The sequence below is a fragment of the Amblyomma maculatum genome, chromosome 3, assembly GCF_055883805.1.
Source record: "Amblyomma maculatum isolate TAMU_Amacu chromosome 3, ASM5588380v1, whole genome shotgun sequence".
Lineage (NCBI taxonomy): Eukaryota > Metazoa > Arthropoda > Arachnida > Ixodida > Ixodidae > Amblyomma > Amblyomma maculatum.
The window spans coordinates 205,071,603-205,099,167 of NC_139346.1; the positions used below are offsets into that span (position 1 = coordinate 205,071,603).

General features: G+C 41.2%; 1 protein-coding gene across 38 annotated transcripts in view; it reads left to right on the forward strand.

The window, feature by feature from the left end:
• The window catches only part of trol (terribly reduced optic lobes), a 331,282-nt gene that overhangs the window by 255,214 nt on the left and 48,503 nt on the right, over nt 1-27,565 (forward strand). For 35 of the 38 annotated variants that reach the window (XM_084599338.1, XM_084599342.1, XM_084599343.1 and 32 more), the window contains 22 exons: nt 121-261; nt 1,515-1,697; nt 2,169-2,255; nt 2,347-2,430; nt 3,852-3,970; nt 4,627-4,852; nt 4,977-5,079; nt 6,132-6,205; nt 6,586-6,726; nt 8,328-8,528; nt 9,549-9,641; nt 9,723-9,806; nt 10,627-10,869; nt 13,231-13,344; nt 13,467-13,594; nt 14,460-14,546; nt 15,099-15,160; nt 15,486-15,782; nt 21,326-21,432; nt 21,841-22,015; nt 22,425-22,706; nt 26,481-26,674. In XM_084599338.1, the coding sequence (XP_084455464.1) occupies nt 121-261; nt 1,515-1,697; nt 2,169-2,255; nt 2,347-2,430; nt 3,852-3,970; nt 4,627-4,852; nt 4,977-5,079; nt 6,132-6,205; nt 6,586-6,726; nt 8,328-8,528; nt 9,549-9,641; nt 9,723-9,806; nt 10,627-10,869; nt 13,231-13,344; nt 13,467-13,594; nt 14,460-14,546; nt 15,099-15,160; nt 15,486-15,782; nt 21,326-21,432; nt 21,841-22,015; nt 22,425-22,706; nt 26,481-26,674 (3,225 nt within the window). The remainder of the gene's footprint in view (nt 1-120; nt 262-1,514; nt 1,698-2,168; nt 2,256-2,346; nt 2,431-3,851; nt 3,971-4,626; nt 4,853-4,976; nt 5,080-6,131; nt 6,206-6,585; nt 6,727-8,327; nt 8,529-9,548; nt 9,642-9,722; nt 9,807-10,626; nt 10,870-13,230; nt 13,345-13,466; nt 13,595-14,459; nt 14,547-15,098; nt 15,161-15,485; nt 15,783-21,325; nt 21,433-21,840; nt 22,016-22,424; nt 22,707-26,480; nt 26,675-27,565) is intronic. The other 3 variants (XM_084599340.1, XM_084599355.1, XM_084599378.1) reach the window with 3 other exon arrangements.

A 27,565-nucleotide genomic window follows, 5' to 3' on the forward strand; every position in this document is an offset into this window, starting at 1 on the left:
CTTTAAAAGCAGTTTAATACCATGTTGGGTGGTGTTATTGGGCTGTTTAATGTTAGCATTGAGTGTTGCTCCTCGGGAACATGCCTGTAGGCTGAAATCTTCCTTACTTTTTTTTTCCAGCCCCTGGTCACAGGAGCCTCATGTGACCAATGCAAGGCAAATTCCTTCCACCTACACCCAAGCTCTCCTCTTGGTTGTGTTGAATGCTTCTGCATGGGCATCACGAAGTCCTGTTCCAGTAGCTTCTACCACAGAGAGCAGGTGCCTTTCTTGCTTTTCTTTTGTGTCCTCACACTGGGCTAGAGATTTTTTTTTTTTTTCTTTGCAGTTATTGTGGGTGCTCACAAGCACAAAATTGTATTTAGTGCGTGATGACCGTCAAAGCAGTGGTAATGGTGATGATAGTAGCTAGTGTAGCAAGATAACAGCAAGTAGCAAAGTCAGATTCAATAAATTTTTTAAATTGTAGCTGCTAATTTTTATGTTGGTTGAGTGCCACCAGTAATTTTCTAGCAGGTCATATGGATATCACCTGCACATCCCTCTCATTACCCTTTTTGTCTCTGATAGGAGCACAAGGCTATAAGGTGCCATCAAATACTTTGTTGGTTTATAGGATTTGATGTCCCAAAGCACCTCAGGCTATGGGGATGCCATAGTGGAGTGCTTCGGAAATTTTGGCCATATTAGGTTCTTGCAATGACATCACACAGTACACAAACGTCTTGCTTTTTGCCTTCATTGAGAAGTGGGTGCCCCGGCTGGATACCATGATCAAGGGTTGAGCAGTCAACAATGTAACCACTGAGCCACTACAGCAGGGCATCAAATACTTAAAACACCTTCACATGCCTTACGTACATCTGTACGGGGTAGGCATGTGCAAATAGTGCTTTTTTGGTTCGAAGCGAATAGTAATTCCTCTTCCGAACAATAGCTTAATTACAGTACTTTTAAACATACTGGATAATTACAATACTCGGTAATCATAATTGTAAACGTGCCACCTGCAAAGGAGTGCATCATTGGTGTTGCCAAGATCCAGCCGTGAAAGTAGCTGAAGCACGTGCACTACACTGACTTAAATAACATCTAGCTGTGAAAGGCACTTTTAATGCATAAAGAAAAACATTTCATTCAGTCGCAGTAATTACCCGCAGCAGCTGCGTTGTAATAATTAGTTACCGAGAATTGTAATTGCAGGGTTTAAGTGCACCACTATTCTTGCTGCACATTGCTCGAGGCCTCTCTTTTTTTGGATTAGGCATCTCTTCTTTGAAGCATTTTGAAGCTCTCCTTTTTACTCTGCAGTGACTCTTATTTTATTTTTTTCATGTCTGTCTTTATTACGAGGTTACCTAGCCAGATTGATTCTGCTTGAAGATGTATTCCTGCTTGGAACATTTTTTTTTTCTTTCAAGAATTTTTTTTTTTTTTGTTTGCCAGTGCTATTTGTGTAAAGGTTTGAGAGAAAAAAAAATTCAGATTTATTGCTCCATGTAAACTCTTTCCAGGAGTTGCTGAGGTTCTCCACTAGCACTGAAGGAGTCCACCTGACAACATTGGATAGGGCAACCACAATTGACCGTGGACTGAAGCTGGATCCCAGAAGCAAGGAGTTGGTTTATCAGGATTTCGCCTCGCACCCCCGACAGTCCTACTACTGGCAGCTTCCCCAGAGGTTCTTGGGAGATAAGGTATGGTGTTTCCTGATCGACTGCATAGCTTTTCTCAAAGAGGTCCTGTATAAGGCAGAATTTCAACTAATTTTATCTTGAAAAATTTTCTCGAGTTGAATGTACAAAATTAAAGCACAAAAAGAAAAGGGCACAGACAGTTCACAATATACATCTAAATGCTGCCAGTATTCAATGATTTACTTTTGAACAGTACGCCTCTTCTCAAATTACTCAGCATGCAGGTGCTTGTTTGTTACTCAAACTTGTTATAGTAATAGCATGATCTTGTCATAGTTATTTCTCCAAGGTGGCTACTGACTCAAAACAAGCTATATATTGCTTCTGTATTTGAAGCAGAGTAGCTCTCCTCATTTCATGTATGGTTTGCAGCATAGTGTAGTACTCCAGAATTGTGATTCTGAGGGTGTGTCCCCTGCTGTAGAAATTAATTGTGCTTGCTATGCTTTCTTGTGCCATCCTTGTCAACAGGTGACAGCGTATGGGGGATTTCTGAATTACACTGTTAGGAGTGATGGTACGGAGAGGCAAAGCAGAAGTCCTGACGTCCAGATCACAGTGAGTTTTTCTTCTGGCCTTCCATTTTTTCTTGGGATGGCCACTGTACTCTGCTTTAGTCGCTTATGGCATGCCATGTTTTTGCTTGCAGGGAAACAAGATCATCCTGATCTACAGGCACCCTGAGAGGCTAAAGCTCAGGTTCCCACAAACAGTGTCCATTCCAATGTACGAGGTGAGTGATGCGTTAATTCATTTTGTTTGTGCTAGTGCTTTAGTACAGCTTCTGTTATAAGTGAACCATAAGAAGTTGGTGTTTTCAGGTGTTGTCCTCTTAATCAATGTTAGTGCATGGCAGGGCAGAAAAAAACTGACATTTGGCAACTGTACAACAATTTTGTAATTTTTTACCCTGGCAAGCTTGACTGAATTGTTCCTGTGAAATGGGTATTCCCTCTATAACATAACTCTAGAGCACATATAATGGACGATGCTGCTGATTTAGCATTATGGCAGTGATTATTTGACACAGAAGGCATCATATCGAAGTTGGTTAGTTATATGGGGTTTTATGGCACATAAGATCATATCCAAGGCTTACACAAGTGTATTCTAAGGTAACTGCTGTGGATTTCCTTGATTAACAGGATTTCATAAAGACATGATACTCACATCAACCCAGCAGCTAGATGGCTGTTCTAAACTCACAATTTCAGTAGTTACACCTGAATGCAAGTTCTCCAATGTAACTTGTTCGAAGACTTGACACCTAAGATGTGGTTGGAACTGGATGCGTGATGTTGGCAGTAGCCTATAGTAACTCAGACTATTTTTCATTTCCCTCTTAACTAAATCGTTAGTTATGTTTAATTACTCAACTTGTTTAAAATATTGGCTGCACACCCGAATGATGCACAAAGTTGTAGAGCACCTTCAGAAAGCTCTTGTTAAATTATTTTCTATGCAGTGTGACTAGCATTGTCCTCTTTTTCACGTTAAAAAAAAAAGCCACGTGAGACAGAATTTGCAGGCTGTTATCGAGCTGTTTTCAAGTGTGCGATGGATGAATGAGGTTGGCTGTAGTTTGACTGTGGCCATAAGGGAAGTGATTGGGCATTATGCTGGTTGCAGGTAATTTTGCCTTCGGCTTTTGACACATGACGGTGCAAATGTATGCTGGTGGTAAAGTGCTCTTTCTTTCAAGCAGAATCCAGCAGCTGTTTTCTGCCATTGAAAGACTTTGAAGTGGACTTTGTGCATCCATTGCACACTTGAGAGCAGCACAAGAGCAGCAGGAAAGTGGCCCTCCATGTTGGTTTTATTATTTGTGGGCACGCAGAAAAACTGTGTGTGAGACATACCATCTTGAAAACAGTGTTTCTGTAGATGCTCTACAACAAAGCGTACCCCACTTGAGGTATGCAGGCAGTATTTTAAAGTTGAGTAATTAAACGTAATTAGTCATAAAGGCAAAACAAAAATATCCAGAGTTAATCTAGACTAATACTAACATCGTGCATCTATTTCAGTTGTCGTCTCAAGCACCTTTTATTTTTACTGTTTATACCTTGACTGGAGTTGCGTGGGACAACCTGCATATTCATCCAATCTACGCAGGTGGCAGCATTACACTACAGCTTGCTTTTTCTCTTTCAGACATCGTGGATCAGAGCGGATGGCTTACCAGCAACCAGAGAACATTTCCTTATGGTGCTTGCCGACTTGAGTTCCATTCTTATTAAGGCTACTCTTAGCGAGGAGACAGACACTGCCAGGTGAATTTGGACGTTTTCACTTAATGGCAGTGTATTGTTCAGTAGCAACGCTCTGCAACTGCTATATATGTTTTCTCTTTCTTCTTTTGCACAATTGACAGTAAAGTTTTTTCTGTCATGATCGAAGGATTGAGCTTAAAGTGCAGCAACTTCCTGCCTAGTGATGCAGTGACATTTCAGCTCACTCAGTTTACTCACTGATATACCTTTCTAGTCTTTACAAGAAGCGCAATGGAATCACTTGGGCATCAAAGCAAACCTGGCTTTTGGTGAATTGCCAATATTGGGGCCCTGTATATATTTGGCCATCTTGAGAACAGCCCACAAGCATTGTACTGAGTGGCTCATGTAGTACTGCATCTATTATAAGTGTGCACATATCTGGGAAAAATTGCCCTGTCATCTGCATTATATACATACTACTACATTGTACAGCCAGTAAAAGGGGAATAAAATAATTATGGGGCACAAAATTCTACACATCTTTGTTGTTTGTCATTTCATTGCAAACGGCAATGACATTTATTTCAACATTTGGGCTCAGACTAAATTTGCACTACTACTACTGTCATGCGCTTTAATGCCTTCAATCAGTGCTGTCGCTTTTCAGTATCGCATAAACGCATCCTTAGGGAGAGAATGATGCTTGCCTGCAGCCTCGTGGAGGCCTCCCTGGACGTGGCCGTAGAGTATCCCACTGGTCAGGCCTTGGCCCATGCTGTGGAGCACTGCCGCTGCCCCATTGGCTACAAGGGGCTCTCCTGTGAGGACTGCGATGCTGGCTACACGCGCTCAGGGGCAGGTCTCTACCTGGGGCTCTGTGTGCCCTGTTTCTGCAACGGCCACTCCAGCGACTGCGACTCGGAGACTGGGGCCTGCAATGTGCGTCCTGAAAATACCTGGCCGGTTGTGGCATGAACCTTGCTCTCTCTCTCTCTCTTCCTCATGGCCGCAAAACAAATTTCGTTTTTTTTTATTTCTCGTGCTGTCTGCGCTTGTTTTACAGAACTGCCAGCACAACACTCAGGGTGAATACTGTGAAGAATGCCTACCTGGTTTTATTGGCGACGCCACTGGAGGCACTCCAAGCGACTGTGAAGTTGTCCTGGGTGAGCTGTCTGCTGCTGCACCATTACATATTACAGATTTTCTTTGTTAGTCCCATGGTGGAGTGATTGAAGCACATGTGTTGATCGGTTGATACCACCATTTTGCCGCTGAGATATTAAATTTGGTTGGTTGCTAGAAATTCTCTACTGGTAACTGTTGTCTGTGAGGAGGAAACTGAACTCGAAGCAGCCTGCTCATTTTATTAATCCATTTGTAATTAATTATCGAGGGGAATACAGTACTCATACTTAAAAATTCACATGACATAAAATCCGAAGTACTATATGCACTCATCTTAACGGGTGAGACTGAATTCAATTGCTCTTCTTTCCAGACGAAGTAATCACCTGTGCATAAAAAGCTTGTGGCGCATACGTTCTACCTTGCCCTGCTTTGTAATTTTACCTTTCATTAGAGTTCAAAATTACTTATGAATACATGTGTCCACTGTTAGAACAAGCGAATGTTAAGTCTTATATTTGTTTATATTTGTTCATTTTACTTAGTGCCTTTGTATTTGTAATATCTACTTGTGTATTTGTTCTGCTTGGATCTGTACAATGATCTGCAGTATGAAATAAATAAATAAAATAAAATAAAATAACCCAGGTGAGTATCCTAAATGTAGTGGACCCATATCAGTGAAGCCTCGATAAAGGGCTGGCTGCTTGTCTTGTTTCACAGTGCATGTCATGCCATGCACCATGAGAACATGAGGAAAAATGAGGACATCTTAATGCGCCAGTGTTGGAATGAATTTTCAGAAAAAAACCCCACTGTGGTCTCTCATGAAAATTGTATGTATGTGTACAATTTGGACACCTTTGTTGCTATAGTTTTTTATACATGGTGACCTGCAGATGATTGCCATAGTACTAGGAGCAGTTTGGCATTTGTTATTACTAATTTAGCTTGCAGCTCTTTAATTTTGTACATGTCTTGATAGACAAAATGATGAGAAGGCTGCCTGATTGCAATGCTTTCTTTTTTGGCCAACTTCAGGATTATTCCCTCTGCAGTTTCAATATCTCACTGCCCTTTTTTGTTTCAGTACCTTCTTGCAGATGTGACAACAGGGGTAGCAGAAGGCAAGAGTGTGATGCTAGGGACAACTGCCCATGCAAGGTACTGATGTGTTACATAGATCCACCTGCATGCTTATCAAAACCTGTATAGTAGTGATCCGCCAACCAATTGCACCTTGTTGGATTTACTGGGCCACGGAGGTAAAAATGCGAACACTGTGCCGAAGCACTCCAGAGTAGAAGCTTTGGAATTCGATAGTGTCTTCTTTTCTACTCCTGTACTATTGGTGTCTGGTTGCTTCAAAGCATTCTAGTTCAATGCTAAAGTGCTTAAGTGGGCTCCATATGTTATATCGGAGTGCACAAAAGCAGACAGAACTGAAAATTTTGCTGCTCACTAGTTAGCGTTGTATTGGACAGCATCGAAAGTGTGAGCCAATTTTGAATCACACTGATGATATTTTTCACTACTTGTTTCAGAGCAATGTGCAGGGCAAAAACTGCAATCGGTGCAAGGAAGGCTACTTCAACCTGGAGGCATCCAACCCAGAGGGCTGCTCTCGTTGCTTCTGCTTTGGGGTCACTGAACAGTGCAGCAGCAGCTCTTATTACAGGAGTGAGGTGCGTTGCCACACCTGAATTATGTACGACCAATTTGTTCCGTAACTCTTTCAGAACAAGGGAAAGCGGGCCTTTCTGCAAGGTCTTCAAAAAAATTTTAACAAATGATATATTTACACTGTTTTGCTGCAACATACACCAAACTGTAGCTAATAGAGTATTCTTTCGAGGGTGTCAATATATTTTCTCAGCATTATACGTAATGCGAAAAATGTCATGAAAGTTTTAAGACATCTATCTAGCTTTATTTTTTTTTTTTTTTTGGTGTTAAAACTCTTTCAGGACAATGGAAATACAGGTTGTAGACATTTTTAATAAATTAAATTATCCAGTTTTTGACTAAATAAAGGCTTTCACACATGCACTCGTGCACGCACGCACATACACACAGAGAGAGAAAAAGTGCTATAACATAAAGTGCTTTAAGAAAAACAAAAAGTACTTTGTTCTTTCTCGGACTAGTGTTCACCTCTCAGTTCTCTACTCGGTGCTTTTATGCCACTTATGGAAACTGTTTCAGGAAGCATTGAAACACCAATTTTTATTAATTTCAAAAAACAGCAGTGTGGATTTTTTTTTTTATAGCACAGCTAGCAGTGTTTTTGTTCCTGAATTTTTGTGGCTCGTAGAGTGGTTGTTCTGCTGAAGGTGGAGGAGTGCTAGCCTGCTTGCATCATCTAGATTGAAAAGCGAAAATTTTCGTCCAGGCACATTTCGTCTTGTCTTCACAATTATCTTGTGTCACGTGGTCAAGAAAATAAAGAGAGAGAGAAAAGTTGTCCAGAGTAGTCAGAAAGTTCTTTGATCTGCTTCTGAGCACCATGCCCACACCTTTGCTTGGGGCACAGCTGGTTTTGCCGCAGCTAAAACTCGACAGACTTTTGTGCTGTTGGCTGGATATCCTTACCGTAGGATTGTGAAAACCATACAGAATAGGGGCAAGATAGTTCCAACATTTAGCAATCAGGCGTGTGTACCTAATCCAGAGAAAGTGTAAGGTGAAAATGCTCACTTTTGGCTAGGAGTCGACAGTTGGGGTATTCTGCACCTTTATTGCTGTCTGGGCTTAAGTCAGAGCTTCCAAAGTAGCTTATTGACACTTTGATACTGATATCATCAAAACAATCTGCAGTCAAATCGACTGAATCATCCGATTGCAGTGTTTCTGTTCCTCGGCCGCTACCACTCTCCGATAAAACAAAATCTGGCATGCATTGCCGTCTGCTGAGAAAAAGCAAACTAGGCTGAAACTTAGATGTCAGGCTGCACTCCTATATGGCAAGACATATTCCATGGTATGGAAATTTGAGCTTGGCAATGTGCACAAAATTTTAATGCATTTGTGCACTATGGAGCAGTCCCGAAAAACGTGGAGACTTCAAGACTGCCTTGTCGTGCCGCTTTCAGCAAATTTAAGAATTGCTAATAATTTTACTAGCTCTGCAGAACTCATAATAACCATTGCATACATATTAGTTTTCGCTAATTTGTGACAATCCTGAATAATGGTTTGACATAGGAATATTGCCTTGTTGACCAATATGGCCTTTGATGTGCAAAGCTAAAAAAATATTAAAATGTTGATTTACTTCTGTCCGCAGGTCAAGATGCTCTTACAGGATTTGAGGGACCCATATGCTCACAATTTCCAGCTGTCCAATCGATACCATTCCAATGTTGTCACGGAGACTATTGTTGTCAACCCATCAAATAATGAAGTCAGCTACTCATCATTCCCTCGGGATCCAGCTGAAAAAGAGACCTTGTTTTGGTCGCTTCCAGCACAGTTTTTGGGAAACAAGGTGGATGGCTGTTTCTTTTTATTATTTTTCACACTTTATTAAAGCTGATCAGGGAAGTAGTATGTATCAGCAGTTAATAATAGGGGTGTGCAAATATTGAAATTTTTAGTACGAACATGGGAAAAAATAATGCCTTCAAATATTGAAAATGGAATACTTGATTAGTGAAAAGGAAAATTGAAAAACAGTAACTACTGTGTCTTGTTTATTTCAGAATTCAGATGGCATTTAGAAATAAAATTAAACTAGAATTGCATAGAAGTGTATACCTTACTTAAAAATCCCGTATAAATGTTATGTACAGGATTTCGTATGGCAGTTTTTGTGTACAGGAACAACCTGCATGGACCCAGGCGGAGTACCCTCTCGTTAATAACATATTCGATGCGTATTCGAAATTTGCAGTGTTCACACATCCCTAGTTATTAGTATTCATGAGCAATTTTTGGCACTGTTGCGATTGGTGAGCATCTTGTTTTCTTGACTGCTATGATTAACATCACTTCATTAAGGGTTCAGTAATTGGAGACTTTGACAAAACGTTCTGGAGAAATCAACCAGGAGTCTTTTATTGCTGCCACAGACATGCATTTCCGTGCTTGTCTCTTGCCTGGTCTTCCTTTGTGCTCTACGATTTCTTTTTTTAGTATTGTCATGAGACCCTGAACACTTCCTTTTGTAAGTGAATGGAGGATATATGAAATACTGCATAAAATTGCCGTTTTGTATGTATTGCAAACAACTTATATTTGAGGTTTTACTAGTTATAGAATTTTGCTTTGCCTTAACTACCGACTAGGTGGAATGCAGCCAGTACTAGTGGTCACGTGCCTAAAATGAGTAGTAAGAGTGATTTAATTGCTGGTTTTGTACATTGTACGAATTCTAGAGCTTGTTTATTCACAAAAACATCTTATATTAATCTCAAGCCTTGTGTTATGCTCAAGTTGTAAGTCTGAAGGCAGTTTCTGGTGTCTACAGCCATCCGTTATAATGTTCCTTTTGTCTTATTCTTTTTAGCTCACCTCATATGGAGGACTACTTCGCTACACACAGCGATTCACTGCCGACTCTGATGGGGAAACCTATAGCGATGCTGATGTTCAGATCACCGTAAGTGATTTCCTCAGATTCAGGATGGATCTTGTTAAACGTTTATGGCTTGCCTTCATTGATTGATTTTTTTCGTTTCAGGGAAATGGCGTTACCATATTCTACGTAAACATTCCTCCTCTCCCACCCTCTGAAACAAGAACCTTTGAAATAGTTCTGAGAGAGGTGAGCCAAGTTTGAAATGTATAGCGTAGATGTAACTTGCCCTGGGCTACATTCTGCAGTGTGCAATTTTTGTGTGTATACATGCCTAAAATTATTTTTATGCTTGTGTTCACAAGGGTCAATTTTATCATCCACTGCAAGAAGGAATGTCGATTAATGCATTTTTGCCCTTCTATATTAAGAGTTGTATTCTTCGTAAAAAAAATACCTGCACCATGCTTGCATGCCCAGGACAAAAAAGAATGCATATTTGCTAACGGAGAGAACTCAACTAGTCGCACAGCTTCACATGCTTTCATCAACTTGAGGGTACATTGATAATGTCTGCTCGGGAATCTGTTTTGCTTTGTGTTGAATTAAATGTCATTGAATGCTCATTGTCAAGCTAGTCATTTTTCTCTGTCCAGTAAGTTCTCTGTACTGTAAGTGTAAATTGGGGTGTGATTTCTGCACACCTAGATAGCAAAAGTTGAAGGTACCGGGGGATATCAGCTTGAGACAGACATTCTATTTGTTCTCTGCGGCACATATTTGGAACAGCTTTAACAAGCCAATGCTTGTCCTTTCACTTGGGGCCGTTTAGTTCTTATTGAAAAAGACCATCCAGGTGCTATATATCATATGGTAGGTTTGTTTACAGAAATTTTGACTTAATTTTAGACGTGTGGAACTTGAATCTAGCAGTTTGCTCAGTACCAGCTTCATGCACCCTGCAGCAGTGCAAACTTGTTGAAAGGAGCTCACTGTGGCTTACCTTCTTTTTCTGTCTGCCTGGGTTTTGTGTGGGCGATCTTAATTAAATAGGACTGTTTTGCTGCAGGCCAAGTGGCAACGGGTGGACTCTCGCGGTCCCACTGTGGCAACTCGTGAGGACATCATGAAGGTGCTGGCCAACGTGGAGGTGCTGCTGATTCGGGCTTCGTTCAACTCACGCATGCGTAGTTCCAGCTTAAGCGATGTCTCCCTCTCAACGGCTGTTCCGCTGCGTTCTGTTGGCCATGCCGTTGCCGTGGAGGTGGAGCAGTGCACATGCCCTCCAGGATACAACGGCCTCTCATGTGAGGTAAGAGTGGCGCCCCTGTCTCCAACTTGTACATAGTTTGCCAAGTTTCAATGTGGCAAAAAAAGTGGGCGTGAAATAATACAAAATGATATTCCAGTTGCGTCATATTTGTCCTTGCACCTTAAACATGATTGGAAATTAAATGATTTTTTTATATTTGGCTCGTTCCTTGCTGATCTGTGCATAGCAGCCTACTTAGTATACATAGTGTCATGGCTAAGTTCACGATATAAGAGAATTCTAAGATAGATAGATGAGGAGGAGGAGGGAAGGCAGGGATGCTAACCAGAAAGGCTTCCGGTTTGTTACCCTACACTGGGGAAAGGGATGAGGAGATTGCAGAGGGGAGGAGAAAAAGGGCATGGAGCACAGTCGTAATTTGTCACTCAACCCGGTGGCTGTCGGGTAGCATAACAGTGCCCTGTATGCCTTGAAGGCAGTCTGCTGTTGTGGCCACGGACCAGGGATTTTATGCGCCATTAAAGGGCAGGATCAAAGCAGTCCAGCGCACAATACAACTTATTTTTTCATTCACAAATGCAGGGCATTCACACAGCGAATGTTCAACTGTTTCTTCATAGCCACAATTTTCACAAGGAGGGCTGTCTGCCATTGCAATCTGGTCGAGCCATAAAGGGCACAGCAACATTGTCTCTTGGTATGCTATCTTATGGCGAAGGTGAAGGTGTAGTTCAGAGTCCAGTGCCCTGAGGTTGCAGTTGCAAGTCTCTCCGGTGTTCCACACTCAAAAAATTCTAAGCATTCTTGCAAATTGAACTCAATTGAATGCCAATTGAATTAATCTAAAATGCTTATTAGTAATTTTTTTGTTACATTTGGTGGAGCAATTTGCCGATATTAGCTAACTATTTAAAAATAACGCTCTGAACGCACAGATGTTGATGGGAAAGTTTTCAAGTACCACGAAGATTATCCTACCCAGGTGCTTTTAACAAGGCAGCCTTATAATGTAGCCTTTCTTATTCAGCAAGAATGAAAGCCCAGGAAGTTTAAAAAACACTACATTACAGCACACCTCATGCCCCCGAATGTGCTGCTATTATGGTGCTTTCATCTGTAACTGTTGCGGTAAAGTGATGCCTCTTCTGCACTGCCCACGGCGGATCTTTGCTTTGCCGCTGACTCTGAGATAAGCAGCATCGTCTGCAGCAAGGCATTGAAAAAGTGTGCTGTCGGTAAATGTTGATGCTTATCTCAAGTGGTGATACTTATTATTCATGTAAGGGGATTAAAAAATCGAACAGTAGCCAATACTTTAGATAATTAATAGCAACATTCACTTGATTTCACGTCGGAAAAGCCATTAGGTTTTTTTTATAAATCTTGTTTCATTTCTGTGACATCCTGTATGCGCATGTGGTGAAATTAAGGCATTCTAAGTAAATATTGTCACTAGTTTACCAAGCATATCTCAGCACCTATGCTGCAAGTAGGAATAAGCACTTCAAAAAAAATGTTGCAGTACTAATTCAGTTAAATCTCTCTATAATGAGCGACGCAGGACTGACAAAAATTATTCGTTATTTTTAAATAATGTTGTAATAAAAAACTTGCGGTTATAAGCCAGTGGTCAAACCTAGGAATAAAAATGACTTATCTTGGCAATAGACACGTGTGAAGACGAGCAAACTCTCAAGTGAAAATGTTGCGCTCCCTTCAAAGGTGGTTTATTTGAAGAAATGAGACATTTTCTTTTGGTACATGCAGCGTACGAAACAGATTAGGAATGTGTTTACGCCTTCAACTTTACGCAATACATCATCGGGTATGTCGCTGCTCTGAACAGTAATAGTGCGGACTTGGTGATAGGTTATTTACTGTCTGTAGGGAGGTTTGTTTCACATGAGTTGTGGCACTGTTAATTGCAGCCTAATTCGTAATGCTGATGTTCCTTAATTATAGAGGAAAAATAAATTACATGGTACTATTCTGACATAAACGCTATATTAAAGTTTTGTTCTGGAATATTTTTGCACTAAAAGTGTTGGCAATCTGGTAGGGATATTTAAAAAGTTTGCTGATGTGATGTTCATAGTAATGAGGATTCATTTACTTCTACCTGTTTTCCACTATTTTTTGTGCAATTCTATTAATAAAATGAAGTTGCTGTTTACATTTTGTAACACCTTTAATTTTGTTTTTATAAATATTCGTTGATGCTGCCTAGACTCGCAGCATCATTGGCCTTGTGAAGCAAGGAGTATGCTGTAGTTGTTACTATGATAATGAGTCTGTGAAGAATTGCGCTGTGAAGCCATCATGATATATTTTTTGTTTCCTACATGCCCTTGTGTGGTTGCCACTCACATGTTGATCCTATATTTCAACTTTGAAACCAAGGAATGTGCACCAGGATACATCAGAGACATCAGCGGACCAGGTCTTGGGAGATGCACACGTTGCCGCTGCAACGGCCACTCAGAGTCCTGCGATGCGGCGACCGGAAACTGCGTTGTAAGTCCTTCACCTTCACACTCGTCCCCACCCCTAGCCTGGGTGCTCCAATGTAGTGCTATTTCATTATTCTCCCTACACTGGATTCGGCTTTACTTGGATTTTTGTTGTCCCACTGCCAGAGATGCAGGCACAACACTGTTGGAGACTACTGCCAGCGGTGTGCGGACGGATTTTATGGTGATGCAACTAGGGGCACACCTGAGGACTGCAAACCGTGCCCATGCCCTCACACCACGCCATCCAACCAGTAAGCTGCCTTCTGTGAAGGATTTCTTGGTTTCATCATCGGAGGCTGCAACAATGTCACTGGTGTACATGCTAAGTCAAGCTGTGAGATAAACTAAATCAGGAGCTCTCAGCCATGAATATGGCGGAGACCCATTGTGGGCAAGTGAAAGTGGTGGAAAACCCCTTGAGACCGAGGGGGCACACAGCGCACCATGGCTTGCAGAGGATGTGGGAATAAGAGATGAATCAGCGCCAGTATGCATGCCACTAGAAGGTATTAGACTTCTCCCAACACTGCGAGTTTCACTGATGCCAGCATAAACAAATGCCTTAGCCGCTCTTTCTTCATCTCTCTCATGCATGCTCTCCCTTTCTGCACTCTTCTCGTGTTTCTTTCGCTTTGATTTGGTTTGGTTTATGAGTTTTAACATCCCAAAGCAACTCGGGCTATGGGAGACACCGTCGTAGAGTGCTCCGGAAATTTTTACCACCTGGAGTTCCTTCGCGTGCGTTGCTATGGTCTCTCCACACTAACGATTTGATCTTTGTTTCGCTTTGAGAAACTAAACTCTGCTTGGAACTTGTGTGCTTTTAACCCTGCAAAACTGTGTCTAGCCAGAGCAGAGCTATCCCGCAACCTTTCTTTTTTTTATTTGTGGATGTGGATTTCGCGAGCCCCATGGTGTCTACGGACCCTCTATTAAGAAGCACTGAACTAACTGCAGAGAAATAATTGTCCATTAGTTTTTCATGATAGCTTTATTGCACTCTTTCAGCTGCAAAGTAAGTGAGGCTAAATTTTATCTGAAACTTCCTTGATATGTGTGTAGCCTTGCTGAAATCTTGGTTCCTTTTGAATGTTGCCTCTTATCACTTTTGCTCAGGTTTTCTCCAACTTGCTTTTTGGACACTGACAACAAGCCAACATGCAATGCCTGCCCACCAGGCTACACAGGACGAAACTGCGAACAGTGAGTTTCCATGCTACTTTTTATGCTAAGAAAGACTAATTTTGCAGTAGGTGTCTTTTTGGTAAATAACATACAGGTGTGGACAAAAGTAAATGAAACATGCTGTGCGCTTGGAAACTACATTCAAGAGTTTGTTTGATGGAAATCATGACTCATTATTTGTCCACGCATGACTGTATTGATGTTGCACGTGCACAATCTCTAAATTTCTGAAAGCTAAAGCGTAAAAAAAAACAACTGCAGCATTCTTAATTTTTAAGCACCTGTGCACTAGTAGTCATGCATTCCTTTTTTTTCATGCCTAAGGGAAACCACACCATTGTTCTTATTTATGCAGTGAAGTGAAAATAGGTGTATACTTTGTAAGCCATGCATTTATTTCTGAAAAAAGGCTCTTGCAAATTACTACAAAAGATTAACTTTTGGAGCAGAGCTAGAGGAAAAGAAACACAATATTTTAAAGCAAGTCATGAGAAGTAGTGCCTTTGTAGGTGTGTACTTTGCAGAAGTGGGTCTTGTACTAAATGGTGATGCTTTTTTTTTTTTTTTTAGATGTTCTTCTGGGTACAGTGGCAACCCTCTACAGCTTGGTGGTCGCTGTGAACCTTCAGGAGGTAACTAGCCATGCATTTATTTCTGAAAAAAGACTTTTGCAAATTACTACAAAAGATGAACTTTTGGAGCAGAGCTAGAGGAATGGAAACACAATATTTCAAAGCAAGTCGTGAGAAGTAGTGCCTCATGGTACCATGCACGCTGAGTAAACTGTTTGGCAAAACTGCTCAAAAAATGCATTTTTAACCGACCTACGCGGCTGGGGCAGTGGGGCCATGAAACTGTGTGGCTGTGCATCTGTGAACTGCATATGCACGGCTGTCGCTCTCACTACTTGTGCACAATTGCATTTTGTCACCCTCATCATCACCACCCGCGAACCAGGCACTCCGCCATTGCTCCAGGCAGTTGCAATAGCTCCCAAGAACTTGGATGCATCTCTGGGCACAAGCACCAGCTTGATATGCTCAGTGTCTGGGCCTCCTCCACCGTCGCGGTTCATTTGGATCCATGGCACTACTACGATCGACGAGTCATCTGACTGGATCATCGAATCGGTATCCAGGGAGATAAGCAGGCTGTCTGTGCCAGCACTGAAGAGAGAACACGGTGGGACATACACATGCAGAGCTGTCTGGCCCACACGGTCATTTCAAGAGGTGGCATTCATCCACGTGCGGGGTAATGGCCGCCAGTTGTGTATCGTCGAAATGCCTTCTTCCTCTTCTTTCCCCGCCTCTTCTTTGTGGTCTCGCCTGCTGTGCTCAGTGTGGTGTTGTTGTCGTGCTCATATTCTCGGCTGTGCAGCAAAGGGGATGACTTTCTACTTGTTTTCTTGACTACAGCGACAAGGGCAGGTGTGTTACTGGGTGTTCCATAGTTCCTGTTCTGTGCACCTTCTTCTAGATTCAATATTAAAATACTCTGGGTGTATTGCATAACTTGAGCCAAGGATTAATAAAATGGGGGCACCATGGCTGGGTGAAATGGGACACATTTTTTTGCCATCGTGTGGCGCTCTTCAGGCTTCTTTTTTTTTTGCTTAATTAGATTATTAAGAACAGTTAAGCCGTATTTAAATATATTTGTTTAAGGGCCAAGTTTATTTTGTTAAGCTGTTGATGTTGCTCAGAAACAACCAATACAATTCTTCCTGCGAATGTATCTCCTACATGGTTTTTCTGGCATTTAAAAAAAGCCCGCAAAATAAGAAAATATGCCATATCACTGCTTTCATGTGCTGCTATAAAGCAGCGCTTCCAACTGCATTTTGTTTGCAAATAACATGATCTGGCCATGGCCACATGAGCAGCCTGTGCTCAGTTTGACAAGCTGTATAATGATACAAAGAAAAAAAAAAAAATTTTGAGGACACTTAAGCTCCGCGTTTAAGGGCATGACTGGCCAGTGTTGATGGCTCCCATTTGCCATCTCCCCTTGTAAATTCTCGTTCGCATATATGCCCTCTGCTACCCAATTAATGAGTAATCTTTTAACTTGTGCCTTTATTATCTTACACATACTCATTAGCATATATTTGTAGGGTACCACATTATATGAAAGGCTTAACACTGGTTCTGCTGCAAAGATACAATGCGAGAACTAACATAGCGAGCAACCACCTTTGCCGGCTGCAAGGTCGTTCGAAACCTGGGTTTGGCCCGCAAAGTGTGCAACAGGTTTTCTGCATGTCCTCCCAAGCGCACACCTCTGAGGAAAGTGAGGCACCAAGCCTCCATTTTCACCAAGCACCTATATTTTACCAGTGGGTGTAGAGCAGTGGGTTTCGAATGAACCACCTCTCGCAGCCAAAATGGGTGCTATGCTAATGGGCCACAGCTATGGTATAACTCAAGATGGAAAGTTCTATAGGGCTGCATTTCAATCGCATGCGCTTATCTCAAAGGCAAAGCCAGAGTTGGTAGCATCTGCCGGCTCGGCCTATGTCAGGCGGCCTCGTAACTTAACAGAACCCGATGACCGCTCAGTGCACCACCATGTCACCTGCCAGAGCCATGCCCATGATCACAATGCCGACAACGTTGATGCCTCATTTTCTAGAGAACAGGGTGTGGTCGCATTAATAAAACGCCATCCCTTATTGTAAATCACTGTGCATGGTGTTAATGTTCCAGTAGCATGTGCCGGCTGTGCGAAGACTGTGCTGACATATGCGAGCCACTCACTTCGAGACATTGAGCACACATTAATTGCTCGTTTTGTAGAGCTACAATACAGTACTGCAAGAGTCACGTAGTCATGTTATTTTTTAGTGCAAAAACATCACTAGCCCCATTACCTGAAGAGCCAGTAGCATGTGACATGGCAGGGCAGGCGGACTGTTTGTTTGGCATTTCAAGACCACTTATCATGGCTGAATTTGCAGAAGCCACCAACAAGCCGGCATATTTGAGATGAGAATTGAACCCACCGGGACATCGGATCCTAAATCTGACTCACTACTACGCCATGCAGGCACGCTTGAATGGGTTGGTTAAAACGGAGCTTTATGTTAAGCCAAAAGTGTGGATGAAATTGAGAAGTTTTCAGTAGTCAGGTGGACGCAGCGAGCCCAAGAGAGAGTTGATTAAAGGGATATGTGAAAGGGCTTTGCCTTGCAGTGAGTATTGTCCCATTAACGGAGATGATGGTCACACACTGATGAATGGGCTGGTGACTGTGTTCGAGGCACTAATTCGGATACTATCACCATGGCATGCCAGTACTATACAATGCCACAACATACGAAGGTGGACACATACAGTCATGAATGCTGAAACATAACATCCCAAATAATCGTGACTCACATACATTGTGCAACTCAGCATAATCCAACACTTTGCTAGTAACATACTGTAAGGCATACAGTATGTACAAGCATTATGCACAGTCATGACTCATTGTCATTATAATGGTTTTACGTTCTCGCACACCTGCCAAATATTTTTTTCCTGGCTTTTTTAAAATGCTGCAAAGAGGGATCATATATGAAATATGTTGATAGAAAAAAATAGATCACTGTCCCTTAAATCCTCTAGTTGTAACAAAACACACTTGGCCAAAATGGGAATTATGAAAAATTACACCATCTTAGCTAAGCAGAATTTAGGGAAACGCTGAATTGTACCAAATGGTGGGAAGCAATATGGCGTCGGCTGCACCCAGCTGTGGTGTATCACATTTTTTAAATCGTTGGTTCCAGTTTTGTGAAACGCTCGGTACAAACCATTGCTCACGACATCCATGATGAAAGAAATAATGAACCTGCAGAGAAGGAACCAGGTTTTATGGTATGCTACCATAGATGGAGGCATTTAAGATTGGCCACTAGACGTTTTTAATGCATACTTTTTGCTTACAGGACAAAATTTCTGTGCCTCTTACTGAAAGGGCTTTGGTAAAAATTGTCTAAACAAATGTCATAGCTAATGGAGGTCGATGGCGCTAATTAGATCGTAACTTATGCTGTTCCTTAATTCCATACATTTAAGTACTCTTATGATCAACTGCTTTCCTTCAGTGCAGGTTACATTGCTTCAGTGTGCATGACTAGCATCATGGTATTGTCATTAATCAGCATGCAGTGCGTCTTTGTCACATGCTCTGGTAAGCTGCTTGCATTGACAAACGTCGTGTCACTTTCCTTGATAATTGGTTGAGAAGACAGCTCCAGGCCTTTATACCTTCTTGTGCAGTGTGAAAAACACTTTTGCCATCTCTCATGACACAAGCATGACATTTTTAGGTGCGCTGAAAATTCAAAGGCGGTGTGCTGGTATCAATTTCATTTTACAAATGTCGGCATATCTTGTGGCACATCCTGTTCATGTTCACATCGGTCATCATCATTGTCATTTTGTAGTTTTTACACTCGCTTGAATTTTCATAACTGAAGATTGCGCTTCTTTCTGTTACAAAAGCCGCGCTGGTCTATAATAGCGGCATTTTGAAAATTCTCGACAGTGTAATTAGTATTCTGAGCTTCAGTAACTGAATGGCACGGTTTAATGTGGGCCATTTAACGAGAACTGACGTGTTGTGTGATCTGTTTAACGGATTTTAAAGCTTTGCTCAAGTTCGACTATTGTGGTTTCAGGACATGCAAAACCTTGTGTGCTGCCAAAATAAAATATTTTTTTTTTTTATGCTCATTCATGGCTTCGCACCTGTACACATGGATTTGAGTTGCGAGTCATTTGGTCCAGTTTAGCGAGCTCACATTCATAAAACCGGACTTAATTTTGGGTTAAACGGCAGCCTTTACCTTTCCTAGAAAACGGCAAAGAAATTGAGCCCATTGCAGAGAGGTAAGCTAGATGCGTTGTTAGTGCTGTGTAGAAGTTACACACTGCATTAGATTTAATGTCTGAGCTGTTTCTTTTTTAGAACTTATCCAGGTTTAAAATGTATTAACATGCAGAAGCAAAAGGCTTCACTAACATGCTTGTGATTCTTGTGTCCTGTTGGCACTAAACTATCTTCCTGTGCATACTAATATTTATGTTGTGCCAGTGTGAACATTTATAACTGCTTATTTAATGACACTGTCTTTTTTATTTGCTTAAGAATTCAACATTTTTAATGCAACTTCTTCAAAATGTGTAATTGTTCGTGCTAAGTTGAGATCTATATAGTGGAGATACCTGTGTAGCATTTGGTTGGGCCAAATAATTATAGGGTACCTTTTATTGCATTCTGAGAAATGATTGCAAGTCTGGAAACTATTTGTTTTGGTAGTTATGGATGCACCACTAGAAGTTCTTTCTCAAATATCTCATATCTTAAAAATATAAAATCATCCTTCAGGAATTTTTATTCTTTTACAGGATCGATCTTACCTGCAATACTGTGCCTGTTCTTAGAAATAAGTCATGGCTTCTGTCTTAAGCTTAATTCTAATTTGGAAGCTGATAAATAGGAGTAGAGTTCATTTACATGTGCACTTAACTGAAAAAAAGAAAAAAATATTTTATGAAGGTTCGACAACTTTTTCTTTTATTCATTTAGCATTTAGGCATTAAAAAAATTATATTCAATGTTTTTCAAGCCTTTCGGTGACAACAGGTGAAACTTTGTATTTTATGGGCCTGTTCTAGCAGCTAGGCATTGCTTGCTTTATCTTTGAGATGTGCAGATTAGCAAATATTTCCTCTATATAGTTAGACATTTTCTTCTAATGCAGATGCACAAGTGAAAGATGTCTGAAGTTTAGGGCAAATTGACTTTCTATTGTAGCGTGCCATCGTGGCCAGTAGAACAATCTGTGTGCGCTTGGCAGGCGTGCTGAAGCTGTTTTCTTCTGTGGCCGGATCACGATGGCATGCTACACTATAGTGCAAAAATAGCCATACTATTTTTTTCAATGTACATGAAAATAAGCTGATTAAAGCTGCATTCTCTGGGAAACTGGTACTGCATTACAACACACATTTCTCTACAGAATTGAGCAAAATGCAGCTCTTATTGTAAATTATTTGTGGCCAGGCCAAAGGGTTTCTTGCTGATGCAGCTTAATTTTACTGCATGGCCTGCTTTTTATAAAATGAAGCCGTGAAATCTTGCTTCCTTCAGTTTAAACTGGCTAGTGTATAGAATTAAAAAATAGTTTTAATGGTTAAAATATTTAATTCGGAGGGTAAAAACATTTCATTTATAATGCTGGGAAGTTATATATATGTTTTTGGATCGTCGGACATAAGCACTGGTTACTGGTTGCCTTTAAATTTTGTTATTTGCTTTTTATAGATATTGTGCAACATTTCTTGTGCAGAAATATGTCAGAGAACTTCATTAGCAGGCAACATCAACTTGTAAAATAGAAAGCCATGCAAAGTGCATCTGTACTTTTATTGAAGAACCTTTTTTGTGGTGTGGCTATCTTGTGTATAGTTTCCTGATATCTGCTTTCATACTGGATTTTTTTTATATGTAATGGACATGCTAGCATCCATTTGTAGCTGTGGATATAGTTGTATGGAGTAGACATTTACAGTTAAAAACTTTGTGCTGTTACATGCTGTTATGAACCGGTACTGTACAATAAGTACAGATAATGTCTTGCTTATATGATAGTTGTAACAAGCGGTTATTGGCACGTGCAGGATATGAAATGCCCAATCGCAAAATGGCGTATATAGTTGTAACATTTGAGTTATGAGCTTTTAAAGCTGTTGGAGGCACATTTGAGGACACACAGTTTCCTAACAGTGGCTGTTTCTTTTTAGGTGGCGGCGGTCAGTCGATGAGGGTTCATGTTGAAGAACCTCGAATCCAAAGGGTACCAGTGGGATCAACTGTGACGATCCGCTGCACTGGATATTCTCAGTCAAAGGTAAAAATCGCAAAATTTTTGTACTGCAATTTCTTAATCAAGATGCATAATGTTAAAACAAAATTTGCTGTTTGATTATGTCATTTCCAGGTAGAAAAAGTGAACTTGGGATATGGTTAGTGCTTAGGAAATATATAGAATGGTGAGATGTTGCAGGTTAAGTATTAGTAATGGTAAGGAGGGCTGTATATGTATGTATATTTTCTTTACCCAAAAGGACGAACCGGGAAGAAGTAACATGACAGTGTAAAGATCGAAGGGGAGGATGCTGGAGAGAGAGAATAGATTAGGGATGGATTGATTTGGAGAGGCCTCACCAGAAACAGTGACCTACTTATAAATGGGATAAAGCTGTGAAGGAAAAGATATTGTGTATTCACTTGTGATTGTCATTCTATTTTGTATTAGACACCCTTCTCTTTGGTATGGACCAAGGAATCTGGTAACTTGCCTTTGAGGGCTACTGAAGCCAGTGGAATATTGACGGTGCCTGATGTTCGAGTTGAAGACAATGGCACCTATGTCTGCACTGGCTCAGACGGTTCAGGCGTTGCCCAGGACAAGGCTGTTCTTCAAGTTGATGGTAATTTCTTCTTGCTGTTTATAGAAAAAACCATTCATTACTAGAGTGTTGTTGTGGTGTTGACTTTGTGTCAGGCATCCACTAGTCCTCTATGGCGGTCCTAATGAAACATGGTTTCATCTCAATGCTGGTATCAGTGAAGGTGTAGCAAAACTGTTTAAGTAGGCAGGAAATTGTGTTTAGTTAAGTACTGTGAACAGGCAAAAAACGTAATCAAAGGCGCACTAGTTTGCTGTTTGAAATGATGATAATATAGCTGGCAGTGGTTTCTCGCGATTGAACCAAAACTTTTGTATCACATGTAACATGATAAACCTTTCCTGGGGACTCCCTTTTTGCTTTTAAGTTTGATAGGTTTTTAATTCTGACTTGTTTATTCCTTTTCATTTTTTTCTCTTTCAAACGTCAGGACTTGACCAAAAGTCAGCCCCACGAGCACGAATCGAGCCACATTTTCAGGAAGTCAATGTTGGTCAGCCTGTTGAGTTCCGCTGCTTGGCGGATGGCTTCCCTGAACCAAGCGTTGAATGGTCCGGAGGTCGCAATGGCTTGCTCAACCCTGAGTCTACATTCATTGATGGAGTCTTCAGGATTCCGGCTGCCCGCAAATCAGACGAGGCAGAGTACTTCTGTACTGCGAGCAATGCCATGGGAACAGACAACATTAGGACTGTACTATTCGTGAAAGGAGGTAAGCATAGATTCAAATCACTCGTGCTCAAAGAAGCTGTAAAACAGTTCTTAATAAGACTCTGAACAGTTCTTTTGTGACCAGATCTGCGTATTCACCTTGGCACTAAAATAATTTCTTTTTACATCCACTTTCCCTAATTTTGCTTGATCACGGCTTGACATCTGCTCTATGTAGTGACACACCTAACATGGATACCTGTCTGGTGCATGCATAAATTATGAAAAATAATTTCTTTTGGTAAGCTGACTCCTTCAAAGAAAATGAACAAAACCTTCCAAGTGAATTGATGATACTACTGCCAGGAAAAAGAAAAGAAAAAAAGATACAACCATATTGCTCATTCGGTTTCCTCAAAAGATTTTGTTTTCTCAGAGATATCTTGAATGGCTAGGCATTGTGACAATGGCAGTGTTTGAATCAAGCACCAGATAGAGAATGCTCACATGTAGGTAGAGTGCAAACAGCCCAGCAGTTCAGGAAACCAAATTGGATAGGTGCTGAGCTAGATGCACCCGCAGATCATTCTGGCTATAGGTAAAAGTCCTAAACTATCAAACAGTAGCTCCTTAGATTGTAGTGTATTTCCACAAAAATGTGCTTGTTTTATGCTGAAGTGTTATTGAACTACTATGTTATGTGAAAACCATTATTGTAAAATATAGCCTCAAGGGAGAGCTTTAATTCTAACGCTACCTTCGCTGCTGTAATTGCAGTAATTACGTACAAAATTTCTGCTAAATTTAAGTAGGACCTAGTACTTGGCAATAACTTGAAGTATTAAAATTTTCACCAACATTGCATACTGTTTTTTTGTTTTTTTATAATAGCCTGAATGATTTACAACCTTGGTGTTAATATCTTGCTTACTACATCTGGTCATTCGTCGGTAGTAAGGGATATGAATAGTTTTTCATAACCTGTTTGCAATTGTCAGCAATGCTCATCCATATTTGCAAATTATAAGGGATTATTTGCCCCGCCGGGGTGGTGCAGTGGTAAGACGCCCGACTACTGTCCGGAGTTCCCGGGTTCGAACCCGACCACGGCGGCTGCGTTTCGATGGAGGCAAAACGTAGTGGCGTCCGTGTGCTGTGCGATGTCAGCGCACGTTAAAGATCCCCAGGTGGTCGAAATTACTCCGTAGCCCTCCACTACGGCTTCCCTTTCTCTCTTTTCACTTTCACTCCCACCTTCATTCCTTCCCTTACGGCGCGGTTCAGGTGTCCACATAGCAAGTGTGACAGATACTGTGCCTTTCCCTTCCTGTGAACCAATTATTATTATTATTATTATAAGGGATTATTTGTCAGCTCTCTGACACTGCATAGAGGAGGCTCAGAGCTCAGCAGGCAGTGAAAATGGGTTTGTTAACCCAGGATAGTATAATCTGATCATGACATGACTGTCGCAATTTCAAGGGAAAAGTGCATGTAAAACAGTTATGCAAGCACTTCACATAGTCTGTTCAAAGGGCTTTGGGATTAAAAGGTCACAGTATTTAGCTCGTAGCATTGCCATTGTGATATGGCACAAAGTAATGGCACAGAAGAGCTCTATTGCATCATTCAGGACAAAGCCTGTGCTACTTTACCCTGAGAATTTAACTGCCTTGTCTGCAATACAACCTGCGACACATTCATCAATGCTGTCAAGACCATGGCCCCCTACAGGCAACTCAACTGACTCTGGGGCTCTGGAAGACACCCTCAACCTTGCTTGGGCAAAAAATGGCTGCGTATCGGCACAATTACATTGCCCTGACATGTTTTCAAACATTTATGACGCACCCCGTCACAACACAGCATTTGATTACCATAAGCCACATGGAAGGTATAGCTAAATTCTTACTCCAGCACCCTCAACGATTCCATGATCTTACAAATCACATATTTAGGACCCGTTCACACTTGCGACTCGCAGCGGTCGCGCAACCGTTTTGGTCGAAAAGCGACTGCCGCGGGCCGTTCGGGCACTGCTAAATTTCTAGGCACGTGACTGCTGGTCGCAAACCGTTAAACCAATCAGCAGCTCAGATGACGTGAACGTAAGTTAGCTTTACTCTATGTGGTGAACAGTCAAGGTAGACACGATGTGGAAAGCAACCCTCAAGTCTCATTCGCAAGTGTGAAAATTGGTTACCCTCTGGTCGCATGCGACTGCCGGTCACGCGTCCTTCGCGAGTCGCAAGTGCGAATAGACCTTGATAGTTTTGTTATGTTGCACCGCTAGTGATTTTCTGTTGCTCATATTTTTTGTTTGCTCGCATTTTGTTATTCCAGTTTTCCTTTTTGTCCTTGGATATTTCTCACTGTGCTCCCTTCCTGCTGTATACATACACACATGCCTGATTTGTAAAAATACATTAGTACTACTACTACTGAATTTGTTTGTCAGCAGTAAGGTATCATCATTGCTCCTCACTGGTGTTAAAACACAGACCCAAATTTTGTTTGGGGCTTAAGCCAAACAGTTATCTAGTATTTCTATTTTGTTTTTTGTTCTTGTTTTTTAAGTTTCTTTGTTTATTTGTTTTGTGTGAGCATTTCTCTTTTTCGTTTCTCTCGTAGTGCTTGTTACTTCCTTTCAATTTTTTCTACTTCCATGCATGCATGCTAGTTTTTCTTTCCTTGAGTTGTTTCCTTTAGTACTACTCTCTTAGTAGTGTTCTTCATTATTTAAGTGGCCTCTAGGCATGCAACGTGTTTCAGGGAAGCCAGCCACTAATTCTTAGACGGGCTTTCCGAGTCATAGAGATGGCTTCTGTGGATTTACACTATAATAAGTTGACTGGAATGTAAATCACCCTCCCCCCACCAAAGAAAAAAGAAAAACATGGGCTCTGCTATATTTTGATTTCGATTGAAAGTCTGCCCCTCACTTCAGATTTTCGAAATAGAAAAGACATGTCTGCTTACAATTGCATATACATTAGATATGTGTTGGCGCACGTCAGAAGAAAGGGGAATTATGCTGGCTACAGTAAACTGGTGAATTCAATATTTAGCATTTCATAATATTTATCAAAATTTAGCAATATTATCGTTATTTAGCATTTCGAAAACGTGATTGCCCTAAACACTGCGGCTCAGCAAATTTTAGCCATCTTGTATCACTTTCAGAAAATGCTCATCTTCAGTGAGTGCAAAACCATGCCTTTGCACATGTTATTCCGTGATGAGCACTGCAGAACAGGCGGGACTGAGAATGTCACGTGGCATGCATGCCGTGGAATGACAGTTTCTAGAAAGTGGATAAAATTTCTTGAGCCAGAGAGCAAAGTTTAATAGAGTTTTTGCATTATCAAAAAATGATATATGTATTGCAAACAGCCCACTACAAATACCAATCTGGAACCAAGCACCCAATAGCAGTAATTAAAAAGTTATCTGTAGGTAACAATCTTACTAGTTAAAATAATTTACATGGTTTGCAATGTCTGGCAACATTGGTAATATGCCGCAGTCCATCTTTATGTCTGAAGGAGCCTTTTTTTTTTTTTTTTTAAATGTGAGTAGCAGCCTTCCCAAAAGCACTTGGTATATATATTCTGCTTTGGGCTTTCATCTGCCTACTGTAAAACATTATAGACAAAAATTAGTCTGCTAAGTAAGTCTAATTTTGCAGTACTTGTGAAAATTCTGGCATAATTTGCGAGGTTGAGGCCACACATGGAGTAGAACTCATTAACCAAGAAGGAGCCTTCTTATCTTTCTTCATTACTATATTAACGAAAGCACTTTTCTAACTTTCTTTTTACTAACTTTTCTGAAGAAGAAACAAAGGCTGCCATTGTTTCCGAAGATGACTCAGGTGCTGGAGAGGGCCCTCATCTCACCATCCATCCCCCAAGATTCGAGGCCAGAAAAGGTGAAACTGTACGCTTTGACTGCCGAGCTTCAGGACGACCAACTCCCAATGTCACGTGGTCATTCTCTGGCAGTGCAATGCCAGACAATGCTAACCAGGTATGGGCTGATGAATGCAACTTTGTTCCTAACTGATCTTATATTATCCTATTGAAATGGCTGGCATTATTGATAAGGAGCCTAACAATGCTGATATTGCATCCTGTAGTGAATGTTTGCTTAAGCACCCTGCCAAATTGTGCATATTCCACTGCATGAATCCTTTTGTGCCAGGAAAAATAGCTTTATAGCTATACTCTTAAAACTTCTGTGTAACAAACCTCCATGTAGGGAACTCCTCAATATTACGAAGTTTACCAATTCCTCAATGCCACCCCATTGAAGCATGTGTATTTAATAACTCCATGTAATGAACATTTTGTGTCAGTTGACTTTGGCCTAGCAAGCCCACTATAGTGACTATCCCTTAGGTAGTGCTGTGTTACTAGAAATTTGGCAGAACCACGGAAAAGCTTTATGACTATAAAATACGAAATGACATGAGAGGAACATCTCTGATCGCAATGAACAACCACAGTTGATAAAACACGCCGTGCTCAGTGCCGGCGATCTGTCTTTGTAGGTGACGCAGCAGTCTCCACCACTTTCACTTTTGGAATGTGGCATTACAATTGTTCATACTCAAAAGCAGCGAAAACTAGCAAGAGAAAAAAAACGTGTGGTGAGCAGTGTGGGCCCGTCACTGCCACAAGGTTGCTTGCAAGATTCCGTCACCGATAGCATTTGCCCGTCAGTAGCAGAGATTGCTGGGATTCTGCTTCATAGGGCTATGGTCTCGAGCAGAAATGTATGAAGAAGCAGGTTACCTCCGCTGCCGGCGGTAGCACGATTGCACGTGCTCTCTTTTTGGTCTGGGCATTGTGTTTCTGGCCATCTCCGACTTCTCCTCTACCCCACTCTGCCCGCCATGTTTGTAGCTGCATTCTGTAA